Source organism: Azolla caroliniana, unplaced genomic scaffold (assembly GCF_043228905.1).
Source record: "Azolla caroliniana isolate FFs.n. ecotype wild unplaced genomic scaffold, voAzoCaro1.0.p SCAF_1, whole genome shotgun sequence".
NCBI classification, from domain to species: domain Eukaryota; kingdom Viridiplantae; phylum Streptophyta; class Polypodiopsida; order Salviniales; family Salviniaceae; genus Azolla; species Azolla caroliniana.
In genome coordinates, this window is record NW_028230436.1 from 7,423,072 (window position 1) to 7,448,662 (window position 25,591).

At 37.5% G+C, this 25,591-nt stretch overlaps 3 protein-coding genes across 3 annotated transcripts; 2 read left to right on the forward strand and 1 right to left on the reverse strand.

Moving 5' to 3' along the window:
* The first annotated feature begins 3,036 nt into the window (after nucleotides 1-3,036).
* Nucleotides 3,037-9,198, forward strand: LOC147868733 (protein CORTICAL MICROTUBULE DISORDERING 2-like). The gene is made up of 4 exons (XM_087322923.1): nucleotides 3,037-4,831; nucleotides 5,647-6,033; nucleotides 6,118-6,209; nucleotides 6,826-9,198. The coding sequence occupies exons 1-4, from the start codon at nucleotides 3,329-3,331 to the stop codon at nucleotides 7,760-7,762; spliced, it is 2,919 nt and encodes a 972-aa protein (XP_087179049.1). The 5' UTR covers nucleotides 3,037-3,328; the 3' UTR covers nucleotides 7,763-9,198.
* A 2,560-nt stretch (nucleotides 9,199-11,758) lies between these two features.
* Nucleotides 11,759-22,127, forward strand: LOC147868734 (transcription coactivator). The gene is made up of 10 exons (XM_087322944.1): nucleotides 11,759-11,906; nucleotides 12,075-12,167; nucleotides 12,822-12,926; nucleotides 13,956-14,057; nucleotides 14,436-14,520; nucleotides 18,281-18,347; nucleotides 18,433-18,477; nucleotides 18,569-20,722; nucleotides 20,813-21,029; nucleotides 21,125-22,127. Exons 1-10 carry the CDS (start codon nucleotides 11,811-11,813, stop codon nucleotides 21,665-21,667), a joined length of 3,507 nt encoding a protein of 1,168 aa, XP_087179070.1. The 5' UTR covers nucleotides 11,759-11,810; the 3' UTR covers nucleotides 21,668-22,127.
* LOC147868735 (pentatricopeptide repeat-containing protein At4g18520, chloroplastic-like) lies at nucleotides 20,351-25,194 on the reverse strand. Its single transcript, XM_087322956.1, has one exon. It carries the CDS (start codon nucleotides 25,052-25,054, stop codon nucleotides 22,583-22,585), a length of 2,472 nt encoding a protein of 823 aa, XP_087179082.1. The 5' UTR covers nucleotides 25,055-25,194; the 3' UTR covers nucleotides 20,351-22,582.
* Between the last annotated feature and the right edge of the window lie 397 nt (nucleotides 25,195-25,591).

Here is a 25,591-nt window from a genome sequence, read left to right on the forward strand (position 1 = left end):
TGATCAACATTCACCATCTAACCTGGATCTCTTCAACGCGAAAGTAATCGGGGCACATTCCACAAAGTAAAATTTGAAGCGTTTTAGCTCTTATGATAGAAATTGCCATGAGACACAAATTCACACATAATGTGTTCGTGATTAAATTTATGACAAAACTTAGGAAGGTAAACATAAGGCATGTAATGGTTGTAGTTCCTTGGAGAAAGCTTACTTAGAAATTGATTGTTGTAACTTGTGTCCATACCCATACCCTTTAATGATACTATTATATCTTAGCATTGACTTTTTTGAGACATTTCATTCAACTATTTATTTCCTTTCGATGATATACTACAACATACCTATATGGGACATTACATCTTCAAAGTATACATGAGTACGACTAATCTCTCTCTTATTTTATTGTCTTGTTGGCCACGTGATCTAATTTTTCAATTCCTCATGCAACTTCACAATCATGGAGGTGTGATAGTCTTAGAAGAGCGTTATACCAAATATTGAGATTTAACTTGTGATGCATTTTCAAGATGAGGCCCAATTCATGTTATGATGAGAGGGAACTTACACACATGAGCAAATATATAAGAAATGGTTGTTTCTTGCATATCATGGAAGAACCACAAATCCAAGTTGGTTTGAGAACAGAAATACAACCAATGTTGTAGTTTTGAGATAATCTAACTTGAAATTGGATAAGCTTTTTGTTATGACACAGTTATTGTGACATAGTGGCTTGGCAATCAACATGACTATGGCTAAATTCTTAGTGTTGCCCATTGTCAAATATAAAGTCATTAGGTAACCATGTGCTAAGAAGACAAGGTAATCATAAGTGGTCCATAGTTTCATTCAAACCTGGAATTGATATACCTATACAACATCCTTGATACATATTTTAAAATGTGAGAATGGAAGCTAACATAACTCAAAGATGTAAAATTAAAGCAACAATATTTTATGCATCATGCATGTGTGGCACATAGATGGAGTATTTCAACAACTTCATGGAAATGAAATGAAGAATCATACAAAATAGATTTAGGCACCACAATTTAGGAGTTAAGAAAATGACCCCATGTTTCTATTTCTTCTATAACGTGGAGGAAGAAGAACAAATATTTAATACTATCAAAGTTTAAAAGTACATAATGAAAATAAGAACAATGGTGTGCAATCGGCTCCCAAACCACGAGGGAAGTTTACCACAAAAAAACTACAAAAACAAATATCGTACTTTCAATTAAGCCCAAAACATTTTTAAATGGACTCTAAGGTTCCATGTAGAGGACAAAGGAAGGAAAATGAGAATGTGAGTTCATTATTCATATTACACTCGATCACATTGGAAACTTTATGCATTTGGGAATCATGGGACATTGCCCAAGTTCACATATCTACATCCACACTCAAAAGGGAGAGATAGGGCATCACATTGACGTGCATGCACACACATGTTGGAAATAGAAATTGAGGGTTGCTTTGATTTTAGACAAAGCAAGAGGATATGTAACTTACGTTGCCTCGATGTATCAAAAACATTAGATCGTGTCTCTTTGGAATCCCTCAGATTGGGGACTCTAGAAATGAACTCATAAAAGGTTATATAAGCTTGCAAGAACTCATGATGATGATAGAACCATCTTCACATGACACTATGCATGCTCTTTTATAGACCACAAAACCCAAAAAACAACAAAATCTAGCAACTACATTGGTTTTGCATTATAACTTTTACATTATCTTATTATTCTACTATTTTAAAATCCCCACCCAATGATTAAGGAGTGCATTGTAGGGATTCCCATGGCCATGTTGTCCACCCGAGGAACGTTATATTTATCATCATCATCCCCTTGGTCTAAGGTCAACCTTGCTTTCATATATCATGTTTTTTAAGGGTTGAACATGCCTCCTAGGGTTCTATATATGATTTCTAATGTTCAATTTCCTACTCACATCATACTAATTTACAAGATGCTTAGAATTGAATTTGAGGTTGTCTCTAGGTCCAAACAACCAAGCCGAAGAGCTAGCTAGATATTAACGCCATAAGGACAAATAATGCCTACCTTAGAATGACATAGATGAAATATGACAAGTTTGGAGTACATATACCATATGTATTGAATGGATCACTTAGATATACTATTGCAATTTCTTACATAAAGGTTCATTTGCTCGATATGAAAGGATATATATTAATGCATGCATGTACCATTTTGCTCATATGCCTTATTGTTCAATATGGGTTTTAATACCTCTCTCTCTCTCTCTCTCTCTCTCTCTCTCTCATGTGTGCATGTGTCCCTCTCAAAAACTCGACACAACATTTGCATCGGAACTGTCTTTTGAATCTTTCTAGTTATATATATGTACGCGAGAGAGAAAAAGAGAGTGTGTCAATACTCAAAAAGAGCCAGAGTTTGGTGTGAATAACAAGCACATGGAGTATCAAAAACCACTTTATAATTTCAACATTGAGCATAAAGACAAATGCAACAAGCTTAAGATGTATTTAGAACAAATATCAAAAACATGACACCAACATTGGCATTGGAATTGTCTTTTGGCTCTTCCTACTTATATATATGTATGCGAGAGAGAAAAAGAGTTACAAGTGTGTCAATGCTTGAAAAAGAACCGTGGGCTCGGTGTGAATAGCATGGAGTATCAAAAACCACTTCATAATTTCGACATCGAGCATAAAGACATGTGCAACAAGTTTAAGATGTTTTTAGAACAAATACCGATGTACACGTTTAGAGAAAAAGAAAAGAAAATCTCCGACCGTTTCATTACGTTTAAATCACGTCTTCCTTTTCATAAGACAACAAATCAACTACGAAACCAATGATTGAAAAGGGTTAAAGCAAAGACATGTTTCAATGAGGAATTAACTTCTCCTCTTTCTTTTTTTGTAAGTCCCCTTCCTTTTTCCCCTAAAAGTCCCAACAAACAAAAAAATGAAAAGCAAAAAGTGTGATCCTAAATTTCAACTAAACAAGCTTCCCTTTTTTGACCAATGACCCCCCCAAACTAACAAACTCCCTTTTTTTCCTTCTCCCTCCTGCAATCAAATCTCACCTCTTCTCCTTCAATGTCTCATGGTGATGATTTCATGATTTCATGATCTCAATCTCTTCTTCCATCTCCATCTCCATCTCCTTCTTCTTCTTCCTTTCTCATCCAGCCAATGAAAGACTTGCCATCCATTGATCTTTAAAGCCTTCTTCTTAATCCATCACCTAGAAATGGTTTCAATTCTGACATTCTTAATTGATCCTTTGCCTCCTCCCTCTTGCCGATCATAAAATTAAGCGCATCGATGGCGAACTTGACACCCGGAGTTCTCCTCAAGCTCCTCCAACACACGAATCCGGACGTAAAAGCTGCCGCAGGGGAACATCCCTCAGCTTTATTACAAGTGATCAGCATTGTACCTGCCCTTGCTGGAGATGATCTATGGCCTAATCAAGGTTTCTACCTCAAGCTCTCCGACTCATCTCACGCGGCTTTCGTATCTCTTGCCGATGAGCACAATGACCTGATTTTGGGAGATAAGCTGCAATTAGGGCAATTCATTCAAGTGGATAAACTTGAAGCAGGGCATCCCCTGCCAATTTTGAGGGCGGGAAGACCCATTCCAGGAAGGCGTCCTTGCATCGGCACTCCTCAAGACATCTTTAGCACGGCTCTCCCGTCACTGCATACTCAGGAGAACACGAAATCACCATCACTCGTATCATATTTGTCACCGCCATTGACATCACATCTATCCCCAAAGTCATCACATCTGTCACCGATGTCATCAAATCCATCAACATTGATGACATCACATCAATCCCCGATGTCATCACATCAATCCCCGATGACATCACAACCATCCCCGATGATGACATCGCATCGATCCCCAATGACATTACAACCATCCCCAATGATGACATCACATCGATCCCCAATGACATCACAACCATCCCCAATGACATCACATCGATCCCCGATGACATCATGCCCAAGGCCACCGCCGTTGTCTCTTGATCCCATCACGGCAAGGGAAATCGGCCTGCCAAAAATCAAGCCAAAACGTGGGCTCCCTGATGATGATTCAATTTCCCTAGATGATGAAGTCAACTCTGATGGTGGAAGCACTTCCACCAATCTAGATCCCAAAACCAGTCTTATACAGCACAGAAAACCTTATTCCACTCATTCCAATGATGGCAGCCACAAGGGTTTGATATCAACATCAGCATCAAATTCGAAGTTGACATTCTCTCCATCAAAGCTGTCATCGTCATCATCAGTATCATCAACACCAAAGCCATCATTCTCACCATTACCATTAAATCTCACATCATCACAATCAACATTGACATCCAAACAACCATTATTAAGATGTGAGGTTTCATCACCAACATCAGAGTTGCCATTGAGATCAAAGAAGACATTACCGCCGCCGCCGTCAAAACAAACAAAATCAACATTTGAGGAGCATGGAATCCTCTCCAAGTCTGCTGATAGAGGAAGAACTAGTTCTCCATTGGCCAAATCCTCTTCATCACGTAAGGCAGTAGTTAATTCCCGGGTTGCTTGCCCAGCCGAGAGAACAGTCCCATACAAGGGAGTGCCTACCTCTCCAACCATTCACCACACATTTACAAGCTTACGTGAAAAGAAGAAGAGTGTTGTTGGGAATGATCCAGCTCGTGGATCCCGAGACGGAAACTTGCTTTCGAAAGCCCTACGAAAAAGCTGGGATGACACAGGAAAAGATTCCAAAGAACAATCAACCCTTAAAAATTCCACCAATAAGGACAGCACAATCCATGTTCGTACTTTTTTTCATGTCTATACTCTTGCTTTTGCTGTTTTGAAAGTTCAGGTTCGATTGATTGCAGAATGCCAACCTTCAGCATATATGTGTGCCAAACCAAATTTCATGATTGTACTCTCCTAATCACATCACTAAAGTGATTGGATCAATAAAATGACATGTTCCAAATCATATCATGACTAGCGCCAGCTAGCTTGTATATTAGATCAGTGTGTACATAAAACATAACCTGTACACTCCTAATATGCAGGTGATTCATATAGTGAAGAGAGTGTAGATTGGCTGAATAATTTTTGAAGGGCGTCAAAAGGATAGCTACTACCACTTTATATCCAAATAAACTAGATATTCAGAATGGAGAGAGTGTGGATTGGCTGAATAATTTTGAAGGGTTGCACAAGGGTAGCTACCACCACTTTGTATGCAAATAAACTATATATCCATGTCTGTATATGTTGCTGTTCAAATGTTGATCAATACCCTTCATTAACCCCTAATGATGAATTTGTGTATATGCTCATAACACAGCTTGGGTTGTGCATGCCATTATCTCTGTGAGGCGTTCTGGTATTGGTTGCAAAAGAGTGTTGTGTGCATTTTCCTGCATGATCGTTGCATATTTTGTCAATAAACACGTCAAGATGGCTCCTACACTAGCATTAGTTTTTTCATCAATTTAACGGATCCAAATGTAAGACTTACAATGGCCCTTACTAAACATAATTGGTTTTATGTCAAACTTGGATTCAAATCTTATGTTTGTTTCATGGTTTAGTATGAAGACATGTTAATATTGGTAAGATTATCAGGTTTCAGTTCCAAAGACAAGAGCTTCCAACAATCAGAACATCAAACAAGATGCTACAGTGGCTTCCAAAGAAGCAATAGAAGCAAAAACCCCAAAAATCAGAAGTAACACTCAAAAGTCTAGAGAACCCAACCCTATTGCAGTTTCAAAAGAAGGATCAGTAAAGCCCCTTAAATTACGAGGTAATGACAGAAAAACTGCTATTGCAGCTTCAAAAGAAGGGGAAACAAAACTGGGCATGAATGGTCCATCCAGGGTCACAACTACTGAAAAGCGAGATGCTGAAATTCCAGAAACTTTAATCAAGGCTCCAGTTTATAATAAACGATTAACTGATGGGAGTATTCAGTGGGACTGCCTTCCATCAGATCTAGTCACACTTGGAAATGTAAGATCTCACTTATGATGCAATCAATGTCCAGCTAGTTTTCTTAGAGGAAAAAATGAAATGTGCACTTTATTCAACTTTCAGGAGGTTATGCACAAGAGAAATGCAGCCTCATTAGCTGCTGAAGAGGCATTGAAGGAAGCATCTGCAGCTGAAACTGTTCTTAGAAGCTTGAGGTATTAGTATACACATCAAACATTTCGATGTCTTTTCTTTATGTTAACGTCAATAGTTTTATTATTGAACCATTTTTTTTCTAGAAATGACCCCATCTATGTCATGTTATTTAAGAGAGAAAATCTGAAAATGCATAGGTTATGAGAATCAGCACTGCATGCTTTCATCTCCATTTGCAATGTGATTTTTGTATCAAAGGAATTGGTTGAAGAGTCAGGATACAAGATGAAATATTATTATTGAATTTTAATACTTGAGTTCACCATACATTTTGTCCCTGATGTAAAAGTAATCAAGAGGTTATATTATGTGATTAAAAGTACAATGATCCACGATCATATATATAGGGAAAATGACTGGTAGAGCGATGAGGTAGAAGATGATCAAGTGACTATTATATACTTGGATCATAGACCACATGATTTCTATAGACATAGTCACAGGAGATCTGAAACAACAAGCAAAAACCAGAAATCAATTTCCAGAAGCATATTAAGTCATAAATTATAAGTTTGCTCAGGATGTGATATTTCTAACATCATTTGTTAATCATGCTAAACTTTGCTGAAAAATGCGATTTTTCTAACTATAGGAATAATGCTTCTGATTTTGCAGCATGTTTTCAGAACTATGTTCCTCATCCAGCGTTGAAAATCCACAATCATCAGTGGAGCAGTTTTTGGATCTTCAAAAGTTGCTCTCACAAGCAATAGCCGTAGCAGATGCATTTAATGGAATGGAAAATGCAAGCAAGTCAATAGATGTAGAGGCAAATTTAATGCAAGAGTACCAAAGCATTTGCATTGAGAAAGGAAAAAGGGCACAACTATGGGTGAGAGCTGCTTTATCAACTGATTTAGCTTCTTTTACACTCTTGACAAAACCTATAAGCACTAGAGTCTCCAAGAAAGGAACATCATCTAAAGAAACCCCATCCACAAACGATGTATTTCGTGATCAATCATGCCATTTCGCACTAGTGTTGGAAAGAGAATCTGGTGAAGAATCCTTGCGAAGTAGAAATCCAGGCCTTCAGAATAAAATCAACAAGACAAATGACAATGGTGGGTCTGAAGCTCAATCAAAGCCACTTAATTCAGCCAGAAATTCAACACAGAAAATTTCCAGGAAGGCTGAAAATGCTACAGCTATAGGCAAGAGAAAGCTCAAAGACCATCCAATTGCTGCTCAACCTTCACAACAAGCTGATAAATGGATCAAAGGCTGTGGCTTGAAGGACATCTTGGACCTTGCAAAGCAGCTTCAACAAGAATCTCAAAACTGGTTTTTCGGCTTCTTTGAGGCTGCATTAGACTCTGGGTTTCATTTATCGGCTGGAATAGAAACATCTCATAATCAGGATAATAGCCAAATTGTGGCTATGCTATCACAGCTTAAAAGGGTGAATGACTGGCTAGACCATCTAGAAGAAGAAGAAGTTTTGGCTAATACTCTTTCTGGTTTGAAGCAAAAGATTTACCATTTCCTTATACAACATGTGGAATTGGCTGCCACTGCATTGGGCAATCAGACCAAAAGTATAGAAGCCTAGAACCACATTCCGCCTAACAAATACTCTAGTTTGTCTGAAAGCAAGATGTCCGCCATTTATTCATACATGTGCTCTTCCATTGGAAAATAAATCAAGCCAAATCATGTGCAGAAGAAGCATAAGTGTTTCATTCTGATGTCAAAAAAAGGGCAAAGAAAAATGCTCTGAAAGGAAAATTTTAAAACAAATCAATTTGGCTAGAATTCTAGAATCCAAAATATCGTCATGTTGCTTCACAATGTGGAATTAGTTTATCTTGCCTTCGGAAACAGGTCCAATTTGAGAGGAAGAAGCCCAAAAATGCATCTTAAGATCACCCAGTGGAAAAAGAAAGAGAAAAAGAAGAAGAAGGAGAACACATTTCATCCACAAAAAGAAAGAAAGGGGGATGTATGATTGCTTACCTATCCAATTAACATCCCATTTCTGCACGGTGATGGTATCAGCAAAATCCCTCCGTAAACTCTTCAAAAACAGGTTAGACAAGAAATGGGTCCTTTTTATTTATTTATTTGCAAGTCTGGTTGGTTATCAGAAGCTAAAAGAAGGAAGGGGATGAAACAGGGCAGCTTTCATACAGCCATATTAAGTCTTAAGGTTTTTCTTCTCAGAAAAACCCATTGTTTAGCTTTTAACATGTGCAAGCAATTGTGTGTAGATACTAGATACTAGAGATCATTAGGAATATATTGAGATATCATTAGGAACAAATATATTATGTATATATATCTTACAATGATCAATACAGGAAAGAGATATACAAGGGTTATTGGAAGTTACAAGTCACGATACGGGGGGAGTTGTGGCTATATATACCACTTGCGTCGGAAAAGTTGTCGATAACTACCCTTATGCATGTGTGTATCTAACTAGATGGGAAACCGCATGCATGTATGTGTTTGAAAGAAGCATCGACCAAGATAATGTGACACCTCTCCCTCTGGTGGCATTGAGATTTTATATGCCGCAAGCATCTAAAAATGTCCATTGATGTTTGATCCAAAGAAAGAGATATGGTTGATCCAACAACTAAAGTTTGACCTTACACAATCTTGGGACTCTTATTTCCAATGCATACTGAAGGTTCCTTCTATGTTTGAATAGAGAATGATATATGGTTATCCAACCAGATGGGGGAATCGAAAGTCATTTTATGAGGCTCCCCACCTACAATAAATCACACGCATGGAACTATTCTCGTGACCCCCACATGCAAGGGTAGTTTCAAGTCATAGCCTAATCACCTTACTTTCCATAAGCTTTGGTCATTTGTCTCCTTCCTCCTTGATCATGTGTAATCACATTAACTTTGTTGTAAATATTATGATGTCTCGTACTGTGATTTATGAAAAAACATCTATTTTACTTGATATGACTTGTAACTAGGGACTTTGAACTAAATGTTTAAGTAAGGTGTTGCATGCTTCTTTTTTCAAGGAACGTGGCATTGGACAGATGTGACAAACTCAAACCCAACCCATGAGATTATAAACCGTTTAATCCACAATATAATATCTTCTAAATGTATTGATATAACTCTTTCAATTTGAAAAGGCCCATAAATATCTTGATTCCTTTAATAATTGTTAGTTGTAAGACAATGCTTATCAAGGACATGAAAGTAGTAACTTGGCAAAATCCTATAAGTAGACTATTTATTCATTGAAACATATATATGATTAAGTTTGAAGTGTGGAATACCCATCAATCAATCTTTGTGCTTTGAATGGTGGTTTCTAAACATCAAAGAGGTTCCCAATAGTGGGAATTTTTTTTTTGAAAAAGTATGCAAATATTGTAGAGTTTGGACCAATAGATCATCTCAAAATTACAAGTATTATCCCTTCAAAATTACAAGTATTCTATTAATATGCTCCAATTTGTATGCATGTTTTGGTATCACGAACATACTAAAGCCATATTTTATTTATGTCTGTATGCATATCCCTGCCTCCAAACTTGAGAGAATCCTAGTTCAATCCTCGTTATTGGTTTGGTGTAATTACATATGTTGTATTCCGTCAGTCATGGATGCAAGAAGCTATCTATATAAAGTTGTCATCAGCCCCTCTCAAGTTGATCTCATGGGTTCCAAGCTTCTGAATTGTTCTTGTTCTTGTTCTTTTGATTCAAATACTTGCATGCACTACACTGTTAAGCTATCAAATGAAGTCTAATGCACGAGGTAGGATTGAACGGATCGCGAGGGTTGCCAAAGCAACCATGTTCTCAACTCAAGTAGCTTGCGACTTATCTCTTCCATATGCATCTTATGATTTGCCGATCACTTACCCAATATACCAATCTTGCCTTCACAAGGTATCATCTCAAAGGGTCTTGCTTATGCTAAACGTCTAACTTTACAAACACTTAATGATTTTCACATTGTCACTCAAACTAATCCTCATATTCAGATACACACATTCTTCACCATTTAAATACCTATCATACTCAGTTCATGGCTTACAATTATACGTTGAAAATAATAAAAATGATCATAGTATACTGTTGAATGTGTATAAGAATTGAATTACATGCAATAAAAGCCTTACACAAACTATCTTGATCTTTTTTCACATTGTAATGGACATATTTATATGTTTTAGGTGGTTCATCACTTGCCATTCCCTAAAGTAAGGTCCATTGGTTGATTGACTAACATTCACTTTCATCTAAATTTGTGAGCCTTTCTATTCGAAGGTCCCTTTACTTCCAAACATAGCCTATATCCCAAATGTATACATGTTATATCCTTATCATCATGTTCATGCATGCTAGACAACCAACAAATTGCATTGTTCTAAGGTTTTGTGTGATGTTGTGGTTTGGATTATTGTAAACGTTTTAGCCACAACTTTAATTCGTTGTCACATTCTTACTACATCAATAGGAACGACCATTGTCACATGGAGCTACATTATAAGTGTACAATCAATATCTATCTACCTATCCATATATATATAAATTCATATGATCAAGCGAATACATTGTCAAAACAATTGCGATTGCATCATAAAGGAGCCCCATAAGCAAGAGAGAGTCAACAATATAGTACAACGAGTCATAGGAATAGTTAAACGAGCAAAGGTTGGGTGTGATGTGGATATTGTGGAACCATACAGAATAGAGACCTATGTGTATATCCTAAGAAACAAAGAAAACAAGATGGAAAAGCTACAAAGAATAACACAAATGTCTTTGAACATGGAAAGTGTGTGACGGGGGGATGGATAACAAACAAACAATTAGAGATAAAAGTGAAGGAAGCAATGGGAATGGGCCAAGGGTTTGATCTCTTTGTTGTGTGTCTATATCATATCTACAAAACTATAGACATAATATAGACACACAACACATTAAGTGTGATAAAAACGAAGAGTTTGAGAAATGAAAGGAGAGTGACATAGAGGTTCCGCCCAATTATGGGATATGTATATATCGTTGATGTTTGATCGCGAAAGATGCATAAGGTATCAGGGGGGCTATGGTTCAACCGGAGTACGTGGAATGGAATGCCTTCACTTTTGATCGCCAAGTTCGCGCGAGGAAATATGCTGCAGAGTTCAAAAAAGGACATCACTGTTGTGGCAATTGATAGTGTTAGAGAGAAGCCATGGAATCTGAACCAACGAAAGGGAGGCGAATGTGCAAGGTGACATGCCATCATAATTGACATCTGAATTGAATTGGCGTGTAGGGAGGGTTGAGACGAAGTTCGTAGTTGTAGAGTATTCAGATGCCTAGAAGTCTACTAAAGTTCCTTCTAAAGTTTGTTCTTTAAGCGTAGTAGAATTTAGATCCATAGAGTTCTACTAAAGTTCCATCTAAAGTTGGTCATGGATAATGGTGGTGTTTTTTCGTAAGTAAAAGCATTTACTTACTTACGAAGAAGAGAGACAGAGAGAGCAAGCAAAAGCCTTTTCTTCTTCTTCTTCTTCTACACATTCAAAATCTCGCTCTGTACTTTCCCGCCGAATACAACTCTTTCTTCTCTCTCTCTCTCTCTCTCTCTCTCTCTCTCTCTCTCTCTGTCTCTGTCTCCGTGGCCATGGCTGACGACGATAGCTCTGTCGAGGACTCCTCAGACATATTCTCAGGACTTCGTTTTCTTCTCTCTGGCTTCGATCCGGATACATACGATCAGGTATTCTCCATTTCCATGTGTTTTCACTGATCCCTCATCCTCACCCAAAATGTAAACCAAATTCTGCTCGAAAAATCTAACCCTGAATCTAAAACACTTACAACCTAAAATCGTAATCTTTTCCAGAACCATAACCCTGGCCCTAACTTTCGGATTGTTTTGTCACAGCTTTCTGCTGCTCTCGAGCAGAATGGAGGCGTTAATATGGAAGAATTTGATGCTTCGTGCACACATGTAGTTGTCTCGAAATCAGTTATATGGGTAAGCGGAAAGGAGAAGAAAAACAGAAGTGTGATGTAAAAGATGTTCAAAAGAAGATGAATATAATATAAAATTCACTCGATTCCGGAGTAGTATGAAACGTTTGAGGCTTGCTGTGAATTTCAAGTATGTTATTTGAACATATGGACAAATCCGGTGCCCAGAAATGTAGACCCAAACTCAGGGTACTTTTCTTCTGCATCACTCTAAAAATATTGATGAATACAATGCATTTTCCACACAGGTCACTGTCTAGTTGCAGATAAATGTTAAATGAAACATATGAGTTTAGAATAATATCCTGGAGCACATGAATGAATATTATGCAACTTGCATACATGATGTAGTATTGTGGACACTTCAAGAGCAGGAAAAAACACGGGTGAATGGGGTTTGAAGAAATCCAATGTTAATGATTTTTACATTTTGAACTATTTCAAAATTCCCCTGAAAATGAAGGCACATACATCTCTATATTACGAGAAGTTTTAGAGTAAATTCTTCAAAATTATATATCGAGATGTTTGGGTATCTGCTCTGAAAAATTTCATCAAATTTAAGCGGTAAAACATTTGTACATAAAAAAACTCTGAGAGAATTTTTATATGTATCATACTATATATTGAATTCCAAGAATGATTAATTTCACCACAGGATGATCCAATTTGTGAGATAGCAAGGAAAAATGGGACGTTTCTTGTGACGGAGATATGGGTTTCGGATTGCTTGGAGATTGGTGTGATTGCTGATGTAAACCATGTATGTGATTTGATTTCTGCTTTACATGATATTGAGAAGCACATCCACATAGATATGCAGACCTCATGGTCATTTCTTTGTATAAGTTTATTGCATTTTCACCTCACATTGAGATTTCCTAGCTAAATTTTGATGGTTTATCAAAAAGAAATGGTGTGTGTCTGCCTTTAAGTTAATTCTACAAGCTTTTGAATACATAGAATCTGGACCGATAGACACTTGTAATGTGTCAACATGGACATGGAGAAATATAGATGTCTTATTTGGTTTGTCATTTTACTAGATATAAGAGATGGACTTATACCATGCAGTGTCTAGATTTAAGAGAAATATAGATGTCTTATTTGGTTTGTCATTTTACTAGATATAAGAGATGGACTTATACCATGCAGTGTCTAGATTTAAGAGAAATATAGATGTCTTATTTGGTTTGTCATTTTACTAGATTTAAGAGATGCTTTTGAATACATAGAATCTGGACCGATAGACACTTGTAATGTGTCAACATAGACATGGAGAAATATAGATGTCTTATTTGGTTTGTCATTTTACTAGATATAAGAGATGGACTTATACCATGCAGTGTCTAGATTTAAGAGACGGACTTATATCATGCAGTGTTATTTGATAAGTGATATTTTGTATTCTTTATTCTTTAGTGATGCCAATATATTTGCTATCTTTGCTTTATTTTAGCCATGATCACATTATGATGTGATAATTTATGATAGTTTTATTAATTACTTGCCATTATATGTGATGCACCAATCTTGCCACTATTAGAACTCACTCTCCAATTCAAAAGCTTTCACAGAATAACTAAAGGGAGAGTTATATTTAAGTGAACATTTTAAGATCGAAGTTTCATATACAATTTTCTTCAATTTGAATATTGGTCATTCTGTTTTGCCATATTTACATCAAAATCTTTCACAGAATAACTAAAGAGAGAGTTCTATTTAAACACATACGCATGAGTGGTAGGATAGTAGGGAGCGAGAGGTAAGGATCTTTTTTAACATCTTGCAGGTTGTATATAGACCTCTTCGTAATTTGGAAGGAATTCCTGGAAGCGATGATCTTGTCGTGTGCTTGACAGGTTATCAATCTCAAGCTCGTACAAATGTCATGGTAACTCGTTATATACCACTCTTACAAATTTGCAAATATTCATGATTTTTATGGCATAGTACTATATTGTGCAATAGCTACCAAACACAGTAGTGAGATATGATATATTATAGTGAAAGGTACGAATTAGTTTGGAAAAAGTGATAACTAATTTGTTTATAAGAAATTTGACGCATGGTGTGGCACATGTGTTTGTACGACTGATGTGGTTGCATCAAGAACTCTAATGGTATTCTAATGTAATGTTTTAATCTGTCAAAGTAATTGATGTTATGGTTAGAAGGAGGACCTGGTCAAAAGCATGCCAGATGTTGTGTAAATGACTTGTTTGTTACTTTTAAACTACTTGTTTATTTTAATCTCAATGTTAATTTGCAGAGGATGGTGTATTTGATGGGAGCAAAGTTCTCTAAACCTTTGGTTGCAATTAGTGTTACACATCTAGTATGTTATAAGTTTGAAGGTAATAATATTATAAACATTTCTTAATGTTTTTCTTTGCATTTAAGAAAAATTGATAGCATTGTTGATCTATATTAAATATCATACTGTGAAAGAACTTGAGGAGATGATTCTAGAATTGTAAACTTCTTTTTGAATATGAATTTAAGTGTATTTTTCTCGTACTTGATTTGATGGTCTCTATTTGCTTGAGTCCCAGGTTACTCATAGTATGGGTTATATGGTCCTCGAGAGGAAGCTCGCTATATGTTCATGTGTTTGTACAACATGAAAGGAGAGTGCCACATAAAGTCTCTTATTGTCTCTAGATGGTGCTTTTTTGTTGCATATTTTCGTTTCAATCTATCTTTGGCTGCTTGTACCATGGAAAATTTTGCCAAGAGTGCACACAAATGTAATTATCTTCTTCAAAGAAGGATATCCAAGGTTGAAAGGCATTCCATTTGAGTTCATTGACTACTTCAGCTTGACCCTTTTTTGGCTGTTGTGTAGGTTGTTGACTTATGGCTAATCGAGTTCAATGTTTACCTCCTTTTTATAACTTCCACTTGTCCGGTTTCTTTAACTTAACTTTGAATTGTAAAAAACATAGCATGAAAACCCCCCGAAATTGCAAGCAGAAACTCTAAATGCAGCAATTAGCCCTGGAAGACAGAAACTGTAAAATGCAACAAGAAATGAAAGAAAGAAAGAAAGAAAGAAAGAAAGAAATATGAACATCTACTAGAGGGCAATATTGTCCAATGAGACAATCATGTTATTTATATGGGTGAATTCATGTAAACTGTTCCAAAACAAAAATAAAAGCTTTAGGTTTCCTAAAGCTCCACAATCATGATCTTAATGTGTGTGGTGCATTGATTTTTGAGATAGTTTACAAGCATGGAGTGCATAGCTAATGTGTATGGGTAGTGTTGATTGGATTTTGTATTCAAGGTTGGTGCAGTGAAAGGACATTATGACAAAGTTTAAGAATTATATTTGGGTGTCCACATTGGACTGGACATGATGAACAATCTCCATTGTAGTTTTCATTGCTTTTCTTGATTGATGGTGATTCCTCAACATGTTATTGGAGCTAAGGAACTATGGAAGGAATTAGTGATGTACTATTGTTGTTGCAACCCACATCCTAATATAACATTTGGTTTTCTCATCCTTTTGAAGCTTGAGCAAGATTTGCCAAAACGGTCTTGGGTCAGCCGTGTTCACCATTTATTGAATGGGGATGAAGTCTGTATAGTGGGTATCATACTTCTCTGTGATGTAGGTGAAAGTTACACAAATTGTGCCTTGCATTCAATCTAATCTTCACACATTACAAAATTTTTAGCTCTATAAATGCTAAGTTCTTGTCTTGCCTCGATCTGCAGTTGGGAATAGAAAACTTTGGTTTGCCCTATTGCTTTGCGATTCCTATGGGGCATGTTGATGTTCATGTACCTTGGTTTTTGTATGAAGTTCATGAAATGATCTTTGTAGCAGGCTATCTTTGGGAGAAATGACTCCCCTGGGCCGATCACATTTTTTGGGGAAACCTCGATTTTTGTGAAGTTCATGAAATGATCTTTGTAGTAGGCCAGCTATAGAGGCAGTAGCTCCCGTGGTGTGAAGATTGGTTTTGTATAAAGTTATTGAAATGATCTTTGTAGCAGGCCATCTTTGTGGTAAGTGGCTCACTTAGTGTGAGCCCCGTCTCTTCGATATAGAGCTGCCATAGAGATTGCTGCAATATCTTGTTACTTTCATCATGTTGGAGAGGTGTACAATATCGAAAGGGTGGCATGTTCTCAGTATTGAGGCAATTGTTGTTGATCTACTTCATCAACTGTGAGTACTATGATCCTTCTTTGAGTTTTATTGTTGTCATTTGCTTCCATGCTTCAAACATCTTATGTATAATTCTCTGAGATGGCATGGTTTCAATCCGGTTGATGAGGTTCATTGTCTGGAATAATGCCACTGCCGTCATGTGGGATGCTTCCAACTGAGCATGGATGATCTCATGTAGGATGGATGCTTTGCTATGTAAAATTTGTGTCAGAATCATGATTTGTGGATGCTCTATTTGTGTCCACATAACATGGGGAGGCTTGGAGGTAATATGGTGAAACAGTACATGAGGGCAAGAGTGATCATGGTGTCAAATAACCAAATAACCATACTTTAGTATTGGGCTCTTGGAAGTGTGCTTGGTGGCATGGTCCTTCTAGCTTGGCTAGAGCTGCATATCCTTGAGTGAGTTGATCTTTAGTGGCTTGGTTTATAGAGAAGCTTTCAGATTCTTGTAAATGTGACTCCTATATATAGAGAGGAATCCACTTCTTCAACTTGTCCTCTTGATAGCCTATAGGGGAAAAATAACTTATTTGTGAGTCTGCGCAGATTTGTGGAAGATCATGGCCTTATTCTTTTCTAGTTTTATTGTGAGCTCTTTTTTGCATCAAAATCCATGTAAGGCATTGGGATGATTTTGTAGATCTGTATAAGACCTAGAGACCAAGAACATAAAGAAGAATGTGAACATGTATATCTAATATGTCAACTCTTTTGCTGCTGTCACGTGTGTTGTTTGCTACCTCATTGATATAGAGTTTGAAGACGGTATGGGAGAGTGGGCATTCTTGTTTCACACCAATGGTGCTTGTGATAACCTTCAAAGCCCCCTAGAAGCCTAACTTGTCCTGACACTTTCTCATATAATGGACATATACCCCATGCCATGTTAGGATGAATTTTGGGTGCACAGAGTCTTTGTGGGAGATGTTCTCTTATGACATTATCAGATGCCTTGTAAAAATCTACAAAGCATCAATACAATCACATGTTTTGCACCTTTCTAGGATTTGGTTGGCGGTAGAGTACGCTCTCCTAAATCTTGCTTGGCTTTGTGCTCGTATCTCTATTGACCTGGGTGTAAGTGTTGACTACTTCTCTATAAAATTTGGCCAGTGTGTGGTCAATTGTGACAGTTAAATAATTCCTTGGTTGGAAGGGGTCCTCTCACTTATGAACATGCACGATCATGCACATGGTCCACTTATTGGAATGTCCTCAAACAAGGCCCTAGTGAAAATGTGTGCAAGGATTGGGAGAACTGTACTTACTGCATATATGAGGTGCTTGCATTGTAGTCCTGTGTAGTCAGAAAACCTTGTATGAGCTGAAGGTGGAGGAAGCAGGGCAAGTCTTTGAGGATTGTGGTAGAGGGGGCTGGTGAGGGACATTATACAATCTTTCTGCTTAAAAATGCCAGAATTGTGGTTCCTTGATTGGAGCCAGGTTATGGGGTTTTTTGATACGTTGTTAGGTAGAGTCTGAGTGTTTGCTTATGAAGAGGTGGTATAAATTCCAATATTGTGCTTCCTCAAAAGAATGTCTTTTTTGCCTCATAATAGTTTGCACTTGCTTGTGAGCTATTTGTTGTGTAAACACATCTCTTTTGGTTCAGGCATATTTCCATGGAGGTTATGTGATAAAAAAAGCTAGAGAGAGAGAGAGAGAGAGAGAGAGAGAGAGAGAGAGAGAGAGAGAGAGAGAGAGAGAGTGAAAGCCCAGATGGATGTAGCTCAGTTGGTAAGATTGTTCAATGGAGACCAGAAGAAGGTCATGTTTTCAAAACCTACATTCCCCAGTGGCATCAACTAAATTAAGAGAATTTATATGGAGTGATAGAGGCGAGAAAGATAGACCTTGAACCCAAGGCTTAGGATTAATAGAGAGAGAGAGAGAGAGAGAGAGAGAGAGCTTGGAAGCCACAGGTGCCAAGTTTTCTCTGGCGAAACAGATTGGGCTTAAATTGGTTAATCATAAATGGCTCGAAGACTGGTAAAATTGCATAAAAGCAAGGTGCATTTGATTATCGGCATATGATGTTTTTATTTAACCGGAATTTCCTTGGATGGTTTGGCAGTTTGAAATCATGGTCAATCTTGTCTGAAGAGGATTATATGAAGAGGTATTTTTTCATTGTCGAAGATTTGTTTGCATTGATGATAATAGTGCTGATTCCAACTGATCTATGATGCCGTCTCTTTCAATTTTTGTAGTGGTGTGGAAGCTGAACTGCTGGAGGCAGAGGCTAAGGATTCTGAGGATAATGGAAGCAGTAGAGTTGAGGCAACAAGTGAGCATCGAATAAGCAATATAGCTGCTGGAGTTTGTGAATCCGGAAAACAGGAGTTTGTGTCCACTAATAGAGTGGCAGTTAATGGAACTTTAAATTCATCTGGGGTTGAGGCCTCTAAGTCCATGCCTGCTCGATGTGTAGAAGTTCTGGTGCAGGATCTGATAAGTGATGCACAAACAGTCAAGTATGAGGTTGACACTACTGTTGCTGAAAATATGCTCATTGATGACGAAAGTGGAAACTTCCATAGAGGAGATCCAGCTAGGAGGCATCCTATTTCTAGAACAGAGGAGACACTAGCAAAAATTTCTCTAGATCATGTTGAGTGTACTAGTGGGGACATGAAGAATCATGAAAAACCATGTGGAGAAAGCACAAATTCAGTACAAATATTTATTACCAGGAAATCGGAAGCAGTTTCTTCCCCCAAGGCAAACAGAATTAAAACATACAGTAACCCAGTAACTACAGATAATGCTCATTCCAAAGAAAACAATCAGAGTGAAAGTTCCCCAGCTAAAGTTGTGTCAGTAGTGGTAGTGAATAATTCTAAGATATGTTCTCCGTGCAGTGATAACTTGCTAGCCAATGAGCATACTGATACCAGTGAGTTTAAATTAAGTGATTTAAACATAGTGAAGAATATAGATGTACAAGTCACTCCATGCTGTAACATTAACCTAAGAAAGGAAATCTCAGGTCACATGCAAATAGAGGAAAACTATGAGGCATCCTCATATCCTTCCTTTCTACACAAGCATGAACAGCTAAATAAAAGTAATGTTGTGGCAAATGCAATATCTGTTGGTCAAAGTCAGTTAAAGGGTAACAAGAAACGAAAGAGTCTGACAGATAGTAGTTTGGAAACTGTGGTCGGCAACCATCTAGAATGTATCGAGAACACCTCTTCTAGATTAGTAGATACAAACATTGCAATCATTTCTGATATTGATGCTGTTCCTCTAGGGCATCCTAATATTATGACAAATGGTGCAGGATGTGTGACGCCTGTGGATAGAAGTGAAATAAAAGGTAACAGAAAATGTAAAAGTAGGGAAACTAGTATTGTAAAAGATCTAGATGACACAAGCCATACAGAATGTATGATATCTACTCCTTTATCTGTGGTTATATCCAAGTCTACAAGACATTCTTCTGGCTCAAAAGGAAACTTATCTGAAGATGTGCAAGCAGACCACAGTTCTACAGTTACAATGAAACATTCTAAAAGGAAACAGAGGGCAGCCTCACAGCAAGGCCATGAAAAGGATGTTGATCCAATAAATTCATTGTCTTTGGAAAAGTTAGTCTCTTTTGATGCAACTTTTCCTCATAGTACATCAAAGAAGAGTTCAGTTCAAACAACTAAAATCAACGAAAATGTTCATGACGCAATCATTAAAGATTGTGAGAAGGAAGAGGATGAGAATGAAGTTCATGCTGACAACAAAAAATACAATGGCAAAAAAAATGACAGAGATATGTTAGTTGAACGTGCAGAAAACTATACAAAGGTCAGTAAGAAACAGGCAATAGTTAGTGCAAATTGGCTTCAGCATGCTGAGTCGAATTTCCATGAAAGGGAGGAGCTAGTAAAGAAGGGTACAGTAATAAGCAATAGGAGAAAGAAGACACGACTGAATGATAATCAGGATGACTGTATAGTAAAAAAAAATCAGGTGAAAAATAGCAAGGCTGTAGCTCCAAAGAGGCGTAATGCTAAAAATTACATGGCTGTTGATGCCACATTTTGTGATAAAGAAAATGTTGTTACTAGTCAAGGTTGTGAAACAAAGTCTTTGTCCAAAATCTCTAAAACTAGTTCTGTACTGAAAGACTCAACAAAAGTTATTACTTTCCCCAGCAAATGTATGCTTCCAAACATTGCAAAAGAAACATGTTTTGCTCTGAGTGGACGTAAAAGTGAAGTAAAACCTTTTCAAGCTATTGTGAAAAGGCTTGGAGGTAAGCTTTGTAGAGATTCTCACCAATGGTCTCATCAAACAACACATTTAATAACAGTAGGGCAGCTTCGACGAACTGAAAAATTCTTTGCAGCTGCAGCAGCTGGAAGGTGAACTTTGTTATTTGAGTTAACTTAACTTTGTGCAGTCATTTTACGTGTTGACCTTGTTTTCTGCATAATGCCAATTGACAATGGCAGGTGGATTCTCCAAGATGATTATTTGAAAGATAGTGCTGATGCAGGCGTTTTTCTAGATGAGAAGAAGTATGAATGGTATGGATCAGGGATGACAGAGGATGGTTCTATCTGCCTTGAGGCTCCAAGGAAGTGGCGAGAACAGAGAGAAAATTCAGGTTGCTGCGCTCTAGAAGGTTTGCGCATTCTTCTTTATGGGGAGTGCATAATACCATCATTGGTAAGCTTGGTTCAAGGATGCACTGTCCTAAGTTGATTGTTATTAATCTCATCTTTTCTACGTGGGTTCATATTCACCTTATGTTTTTACATCAGGACACATTGAAACGTGCAATTAGAGCAGGTGGAGCTGAGCTTTTGGCAACATCCCCACCCTACACACGCTTTCTGGGGTCTGGAGTTCATGTTGCTATTGTTAGCCCTGGAACTCCCAAGGCTGATTTCTGGGTCCAGGAGTTTCTCAACCATAACCTTGCTTGTGTAACCACAGATTTCTTTGTGAGTTTTGTATGCAAGCCGAACTTGTCTCTAGATCAGCATGTATTGTATGATTCATTTAGTGCAGTTGAGAAGGTAGTGGCACAGCTGAAGAGCAATGAAAGAGCTGAGAAGAAATGGACTGATGCGGAAGCCTGTGATGGTGAAGAGATCCGATGTTCTGTATGTGGCTCATCTGATCGAGAGGATGTAATGCTTCTCTGTGGAGATGATATTGGAAATGGATGTGGCATTGCAATGCACACGGATTGTTGCAAGCCTCCTCTTGCTGAAGTACCCGTGAATGACTGGTTCTGTGTGCAATGCACGAAGCCAGCCTTGCTTCAGCCGAAAAAGAAACCGAAAAGAAAAGTTGTTTAGCCTTTTTATCGCAAGCCATGATTGATTGTTCAACAGAAAATCATCATCAAAGAAATTTTAGCTAGTCCTTTCATCTCATAAGCTATGCTTGATCCAGAATAAAAACAAAATGATAAGAAATGCATGCTAGCTGTTCCTCTCATAAACCTGTCTGCCTATTAATATATAATGAACATGTTCAGTGTAAGGCAGTATAAATTGCTGAGGAACCATCTAGAAAATTTCTAGCTGTTATGTCATTGATGAGTGAACATGAGATATAATTGCCATGCTTGTAGCTCTTTCCATGTGGCCCACTTAATGAATTCCTTCAAATATGTTAGTAAATTGTATTTGGAGCAGCTCATTGTCAAAGCTGCAGTATTACATGATTTTTATCTGCTGTAATGGAATGATGTCTACAATCAAGAATGTATAAATAAATTCTCATGATAAATTGATGGCAAAATAAGTGGTCCAATGATAGGGCATCAATGGCAGTTGAAATTAGAGCATTTTGTTGTGCATTTTGACTGGTTGCCTGCACTACCATGTAGATTTAGATTTGTGATTTTTACCAAAGTCTATATAATATAACATCCTTTGCAATATAACATGACCTTGCTGGGGTAAATATCATATTGCTGACTCAAATATGACAAGAAAGTCAGTAGGTATATCAGAATAATGTAACCATAATTTTCTCAATGCAAACATAAAATCTGGTGTGCTTTGCATCTGAGCTAAACCTGGTTTTTTGCTGGATTTGGTAAAATATATGAAGTCAATCAAAGTAGAATGATGCAACTTCTTTTAAATCTATTAATGTTAGTATCAGTCTCAAAATTCCCTTAATTTTTTCAACACTAAGTCAAGCCAGACTTTGAGATTCTCGTGTTATAGCAGTTGCAGCAATGTCCAAAGCCCAAGTTTGAATTACTGAATTTTTAATCTTAAACTTTTGATAATATTGGACATCAAAACATAGGGTCCTGACTCCTTTTCAATAGATCTAATTGCTTGGGAAAAGGCATCGTCGGCGAGCTCCATATTTCCCCACTTTTGACAAGCGCCTAACATCATGATCCATGTAACAAGGCTAGGCTCATGTGGCATGCTTTCAAGTAAGGTTAATGCTTCATCAAGTTGACCTGCCCTGCAAAGAACATCAAGCAAACTATTATGATGTTTCCTGGATAAATTAATTCCACACTCCTTGTTCATAAGATTCACATAGTTCTGGACATTTCCCACAAGGCCAGCATGGCTGCATGCTGTGAGAATACAGTGAAGTGAGTACTCATCTGGCTTTATTCCTTCATTCTCCATAACCTTGAATAAACTTGAAACCTTTTTGATATCGCCTAGGCGAGCATATCCCATACTTAATGCGCTCCATCCAACAAGATCTTTTCTTGGCATTGAATCAAATATTTTTTGGGCGTCAAACATACTACCACATTTGGAATACATGTCAACAAGAGAAGTCTGCACCGTTAAATCCGTTATCTTAAGTTGGTTAGGTTTGTAGACTTGAACATGTATCTTTTTCCCGGCCTCAATAATTGCTGCATCACCAGCTGTTGTAAGAATACTGGCAAATACCACATCATCTGGCAATATACCTTGCTCTTGCATCTGTGAAAAAAGTCTAAAAACCTTCTCAGTTTCGCCTTCCTGAGCTTGGTAAAGAATCACAGTATTCCATGACACACCATTTGTGAACACGCCTTCTGATTGCATTCGTCCCAAACAATATTCTGCTTCCTCTGGAAATCCATTATGAATGTATGCAGCGATAAGTGCATTCCAGGAGACTACATCACGGGTTTGAATTTCATCAAATAATACTTGAGATTCTAGCAAAAACCCAGATTTCCCATACATATCTATGAGGACGTTTCCAATAAAAAGATCATTTTCATATCCCTCCTTTACAACTTTTGCATGTATTACACGGCCCTTATCAACAGCACCTGCTTTACAACAAGCTTTCACGCAACAAAGAAACATAACACGATCCGGAGACATCCCTTCCAATATCATTTGCTCTATACAAGACATTGCTTCATCCACAAGTCCATGCTCTGAATACCCATCAATAATTGCTGTCCACGCAACAACATCTCTGTGAGGTATCTCATTAAATAATTCTCTTGCCTCCATTATCAAACCACATTTAGCATACATAGCTACTAAGGTGCTAGCGGCACAAGAGGCTACCTCAAGTCCCTCTGTAATAATATCTGCATGTAATTGCAAACCCTTATCTATGGCACCTATACTGGCACAAGCTTTAAGGCTGCATATATAAGTGACTGCATTTGGAGAGATGCCATCACATTGCATTTTTCTTATACAATCAAGGGCCTCCTCAAAAAGCCCTTGCTCGGTATAGCCCGATATAAGTGCAGTCCATGAGACCACATCTCTAACTTGAAATTCATTAAACACTTCTTTAGCTTCTACAAGTAAGCCACACTTGGCATACATATCCACCAGTGTGCTACCAATGAATGCCTCAGCTTCATATCCTTCTTTAACTATATCACAATGTATTTTCTGGCCTAATTGTATTGCTCTTATGCTACTACAAGCTTTCACACCACAAATAAATGTGATAAGTGTAGGAATGATGTCTTCATATTGCATTTGTTCAAAATGATTTAGAGCCTCTTCCCCTTCCCCATGTTCAACATAACCTGCAATTAATGCATTCCATGCAACAGCATCCCGAGATGGCATCCTATCAAGCACTTCCTCTGCTTCTGCAAGAAATCCATTCTTGGCATATAAATCTATGAGACCACTACACACAAAAGGATGCCATTCAAATCCAAGTTTAACAATATCTCCATATATATACTGCCCAGTTTCCATCTTCTTTAACTTTGTACATGCTTTGAGCAAGGAAACTAATGCATGGACATCAAGTTTCATCAGATGTCCTTGCATTTTTGCGAACAAATCAAGGGCTTGTTCGAAATCTCCACATTGGACGTATCCTTGTATCAAAGAGGACCAAGAATACTCGTTCCGATAACAAAGCTTAAAAAATAGCTTTTCTGCTTCAAATAAATCCCCACACTCTACAAACATTGGAACAAGATAATTCCCATATAACCTGTGCGTTTCCAGCCCATACTTAGCAATGTGCATATACAATTGTTTGGCATGCGAATTCTTCTTTGCGTTCCTGAAATTGTGAGTAATATCGATCAAGTCATCCAAAGAAGGTGGCTCTGATGTGTTTTTGAGCCATGAAAGCGTCTCCTTAAGAGTTATACTGTCCCAAGAAGCCATTTGTGAAGGATTAAAAGCATCCTCGACAATTTTTTCATTGGAGATGGTTTCATCAATACCACGCCTGAATTGATATGGTACGGGGAAGGTCGAGATTCCTTCCATGTGTATCTTAAATCATAGAGTCTAATGCTATGAAACCATCATAATTGAACATAGAGCATATGATCTGAAGCGATGAAACCATCATAATTGGACATAGAGCATATAATCTCAGGCGATGAAACTATCATAAACTCAACATAAAACAGAGAATTTCAAGCTATGAAATGATGCATCATTTTTCTCGCATATAACTACAGTCCTCTGTTTCCTCTCGGAAAAGACATGGTGAGCAATCCTATATCATTATCTTTTTAACTACAATAACTTAAGAGGAATCATGAACACTTGTGAACGAAGTTTAGGGAAATCTTCAAATATAGCCTTCGAGGCTCCTCATGCTTTGAGAAATATCACTACATTACCCTCCTAGCCCAAAATGTGAAGTTAATATTCTGCGCACATGATCATAAACCGTAAAATAGTTTCAATGCACATATTTCGGCGAACTACCGTGCTGATTTTTACATACCATGCTCATCACCATGTTGATAATCACATAAATAATCTTAGTGGCCATTGTATGAGTTGTTCGTAAAA

Excerpts from the sequence above, each read along its gene's own strand:
- LOC147868734 (XM_087322944.1), top strand. The coding sequence starts at position 11,811 with ATGGCTGACGACGATAGCTCTGTCGAGGACTCCTCAGACATATTCTCA. Across the intron at positions 11,907-12,074 it reads ATCCGGATACATACGATCAG|CTTTCTGCTGCTCTCGAGCA; the intron begins GTATTCTCCATT and ends GTTTTGTCACAG. Across the intron at positions 20,723-20,812 it reads GCAGCTGCAGCAGCTGGAAG|GTGGATTCTCCAAGATGATT; the intron begins GTGAACTTTGTT and ends TGACAATGGCAG.
- LOC147868733 (XM_087322923.1), top strand. The coding sequence starts at position 3,329 with ATGGCGAACTTGACACCCGGAGTTCTCCTCAAGCTCCTCCAACACACG. Across the intron at positions 6,034-6,117 it reads ATCTAGTCACACTTGGAAAT|GAGGTTATGCACAAGAGAAA; the intron begins GTAAGATCTCAC and ends TTCAACTTTCAG. Across the intron at positions 6,210-6,825 it reads ACTGTTCTTAGAAGCTTGAG|CATGTTTTCAGAACTATGTT; the intron begins GTATTAGTATAC and ends CTGATTTTGCAG.
- LOC147868735 (XM_087322956.1), bottom strand. The coding sequence starts at position 25,054 with ATGGAAGGAATCTCGACCTTCCCCGTACCATATCAATTCAGGCGTGGT.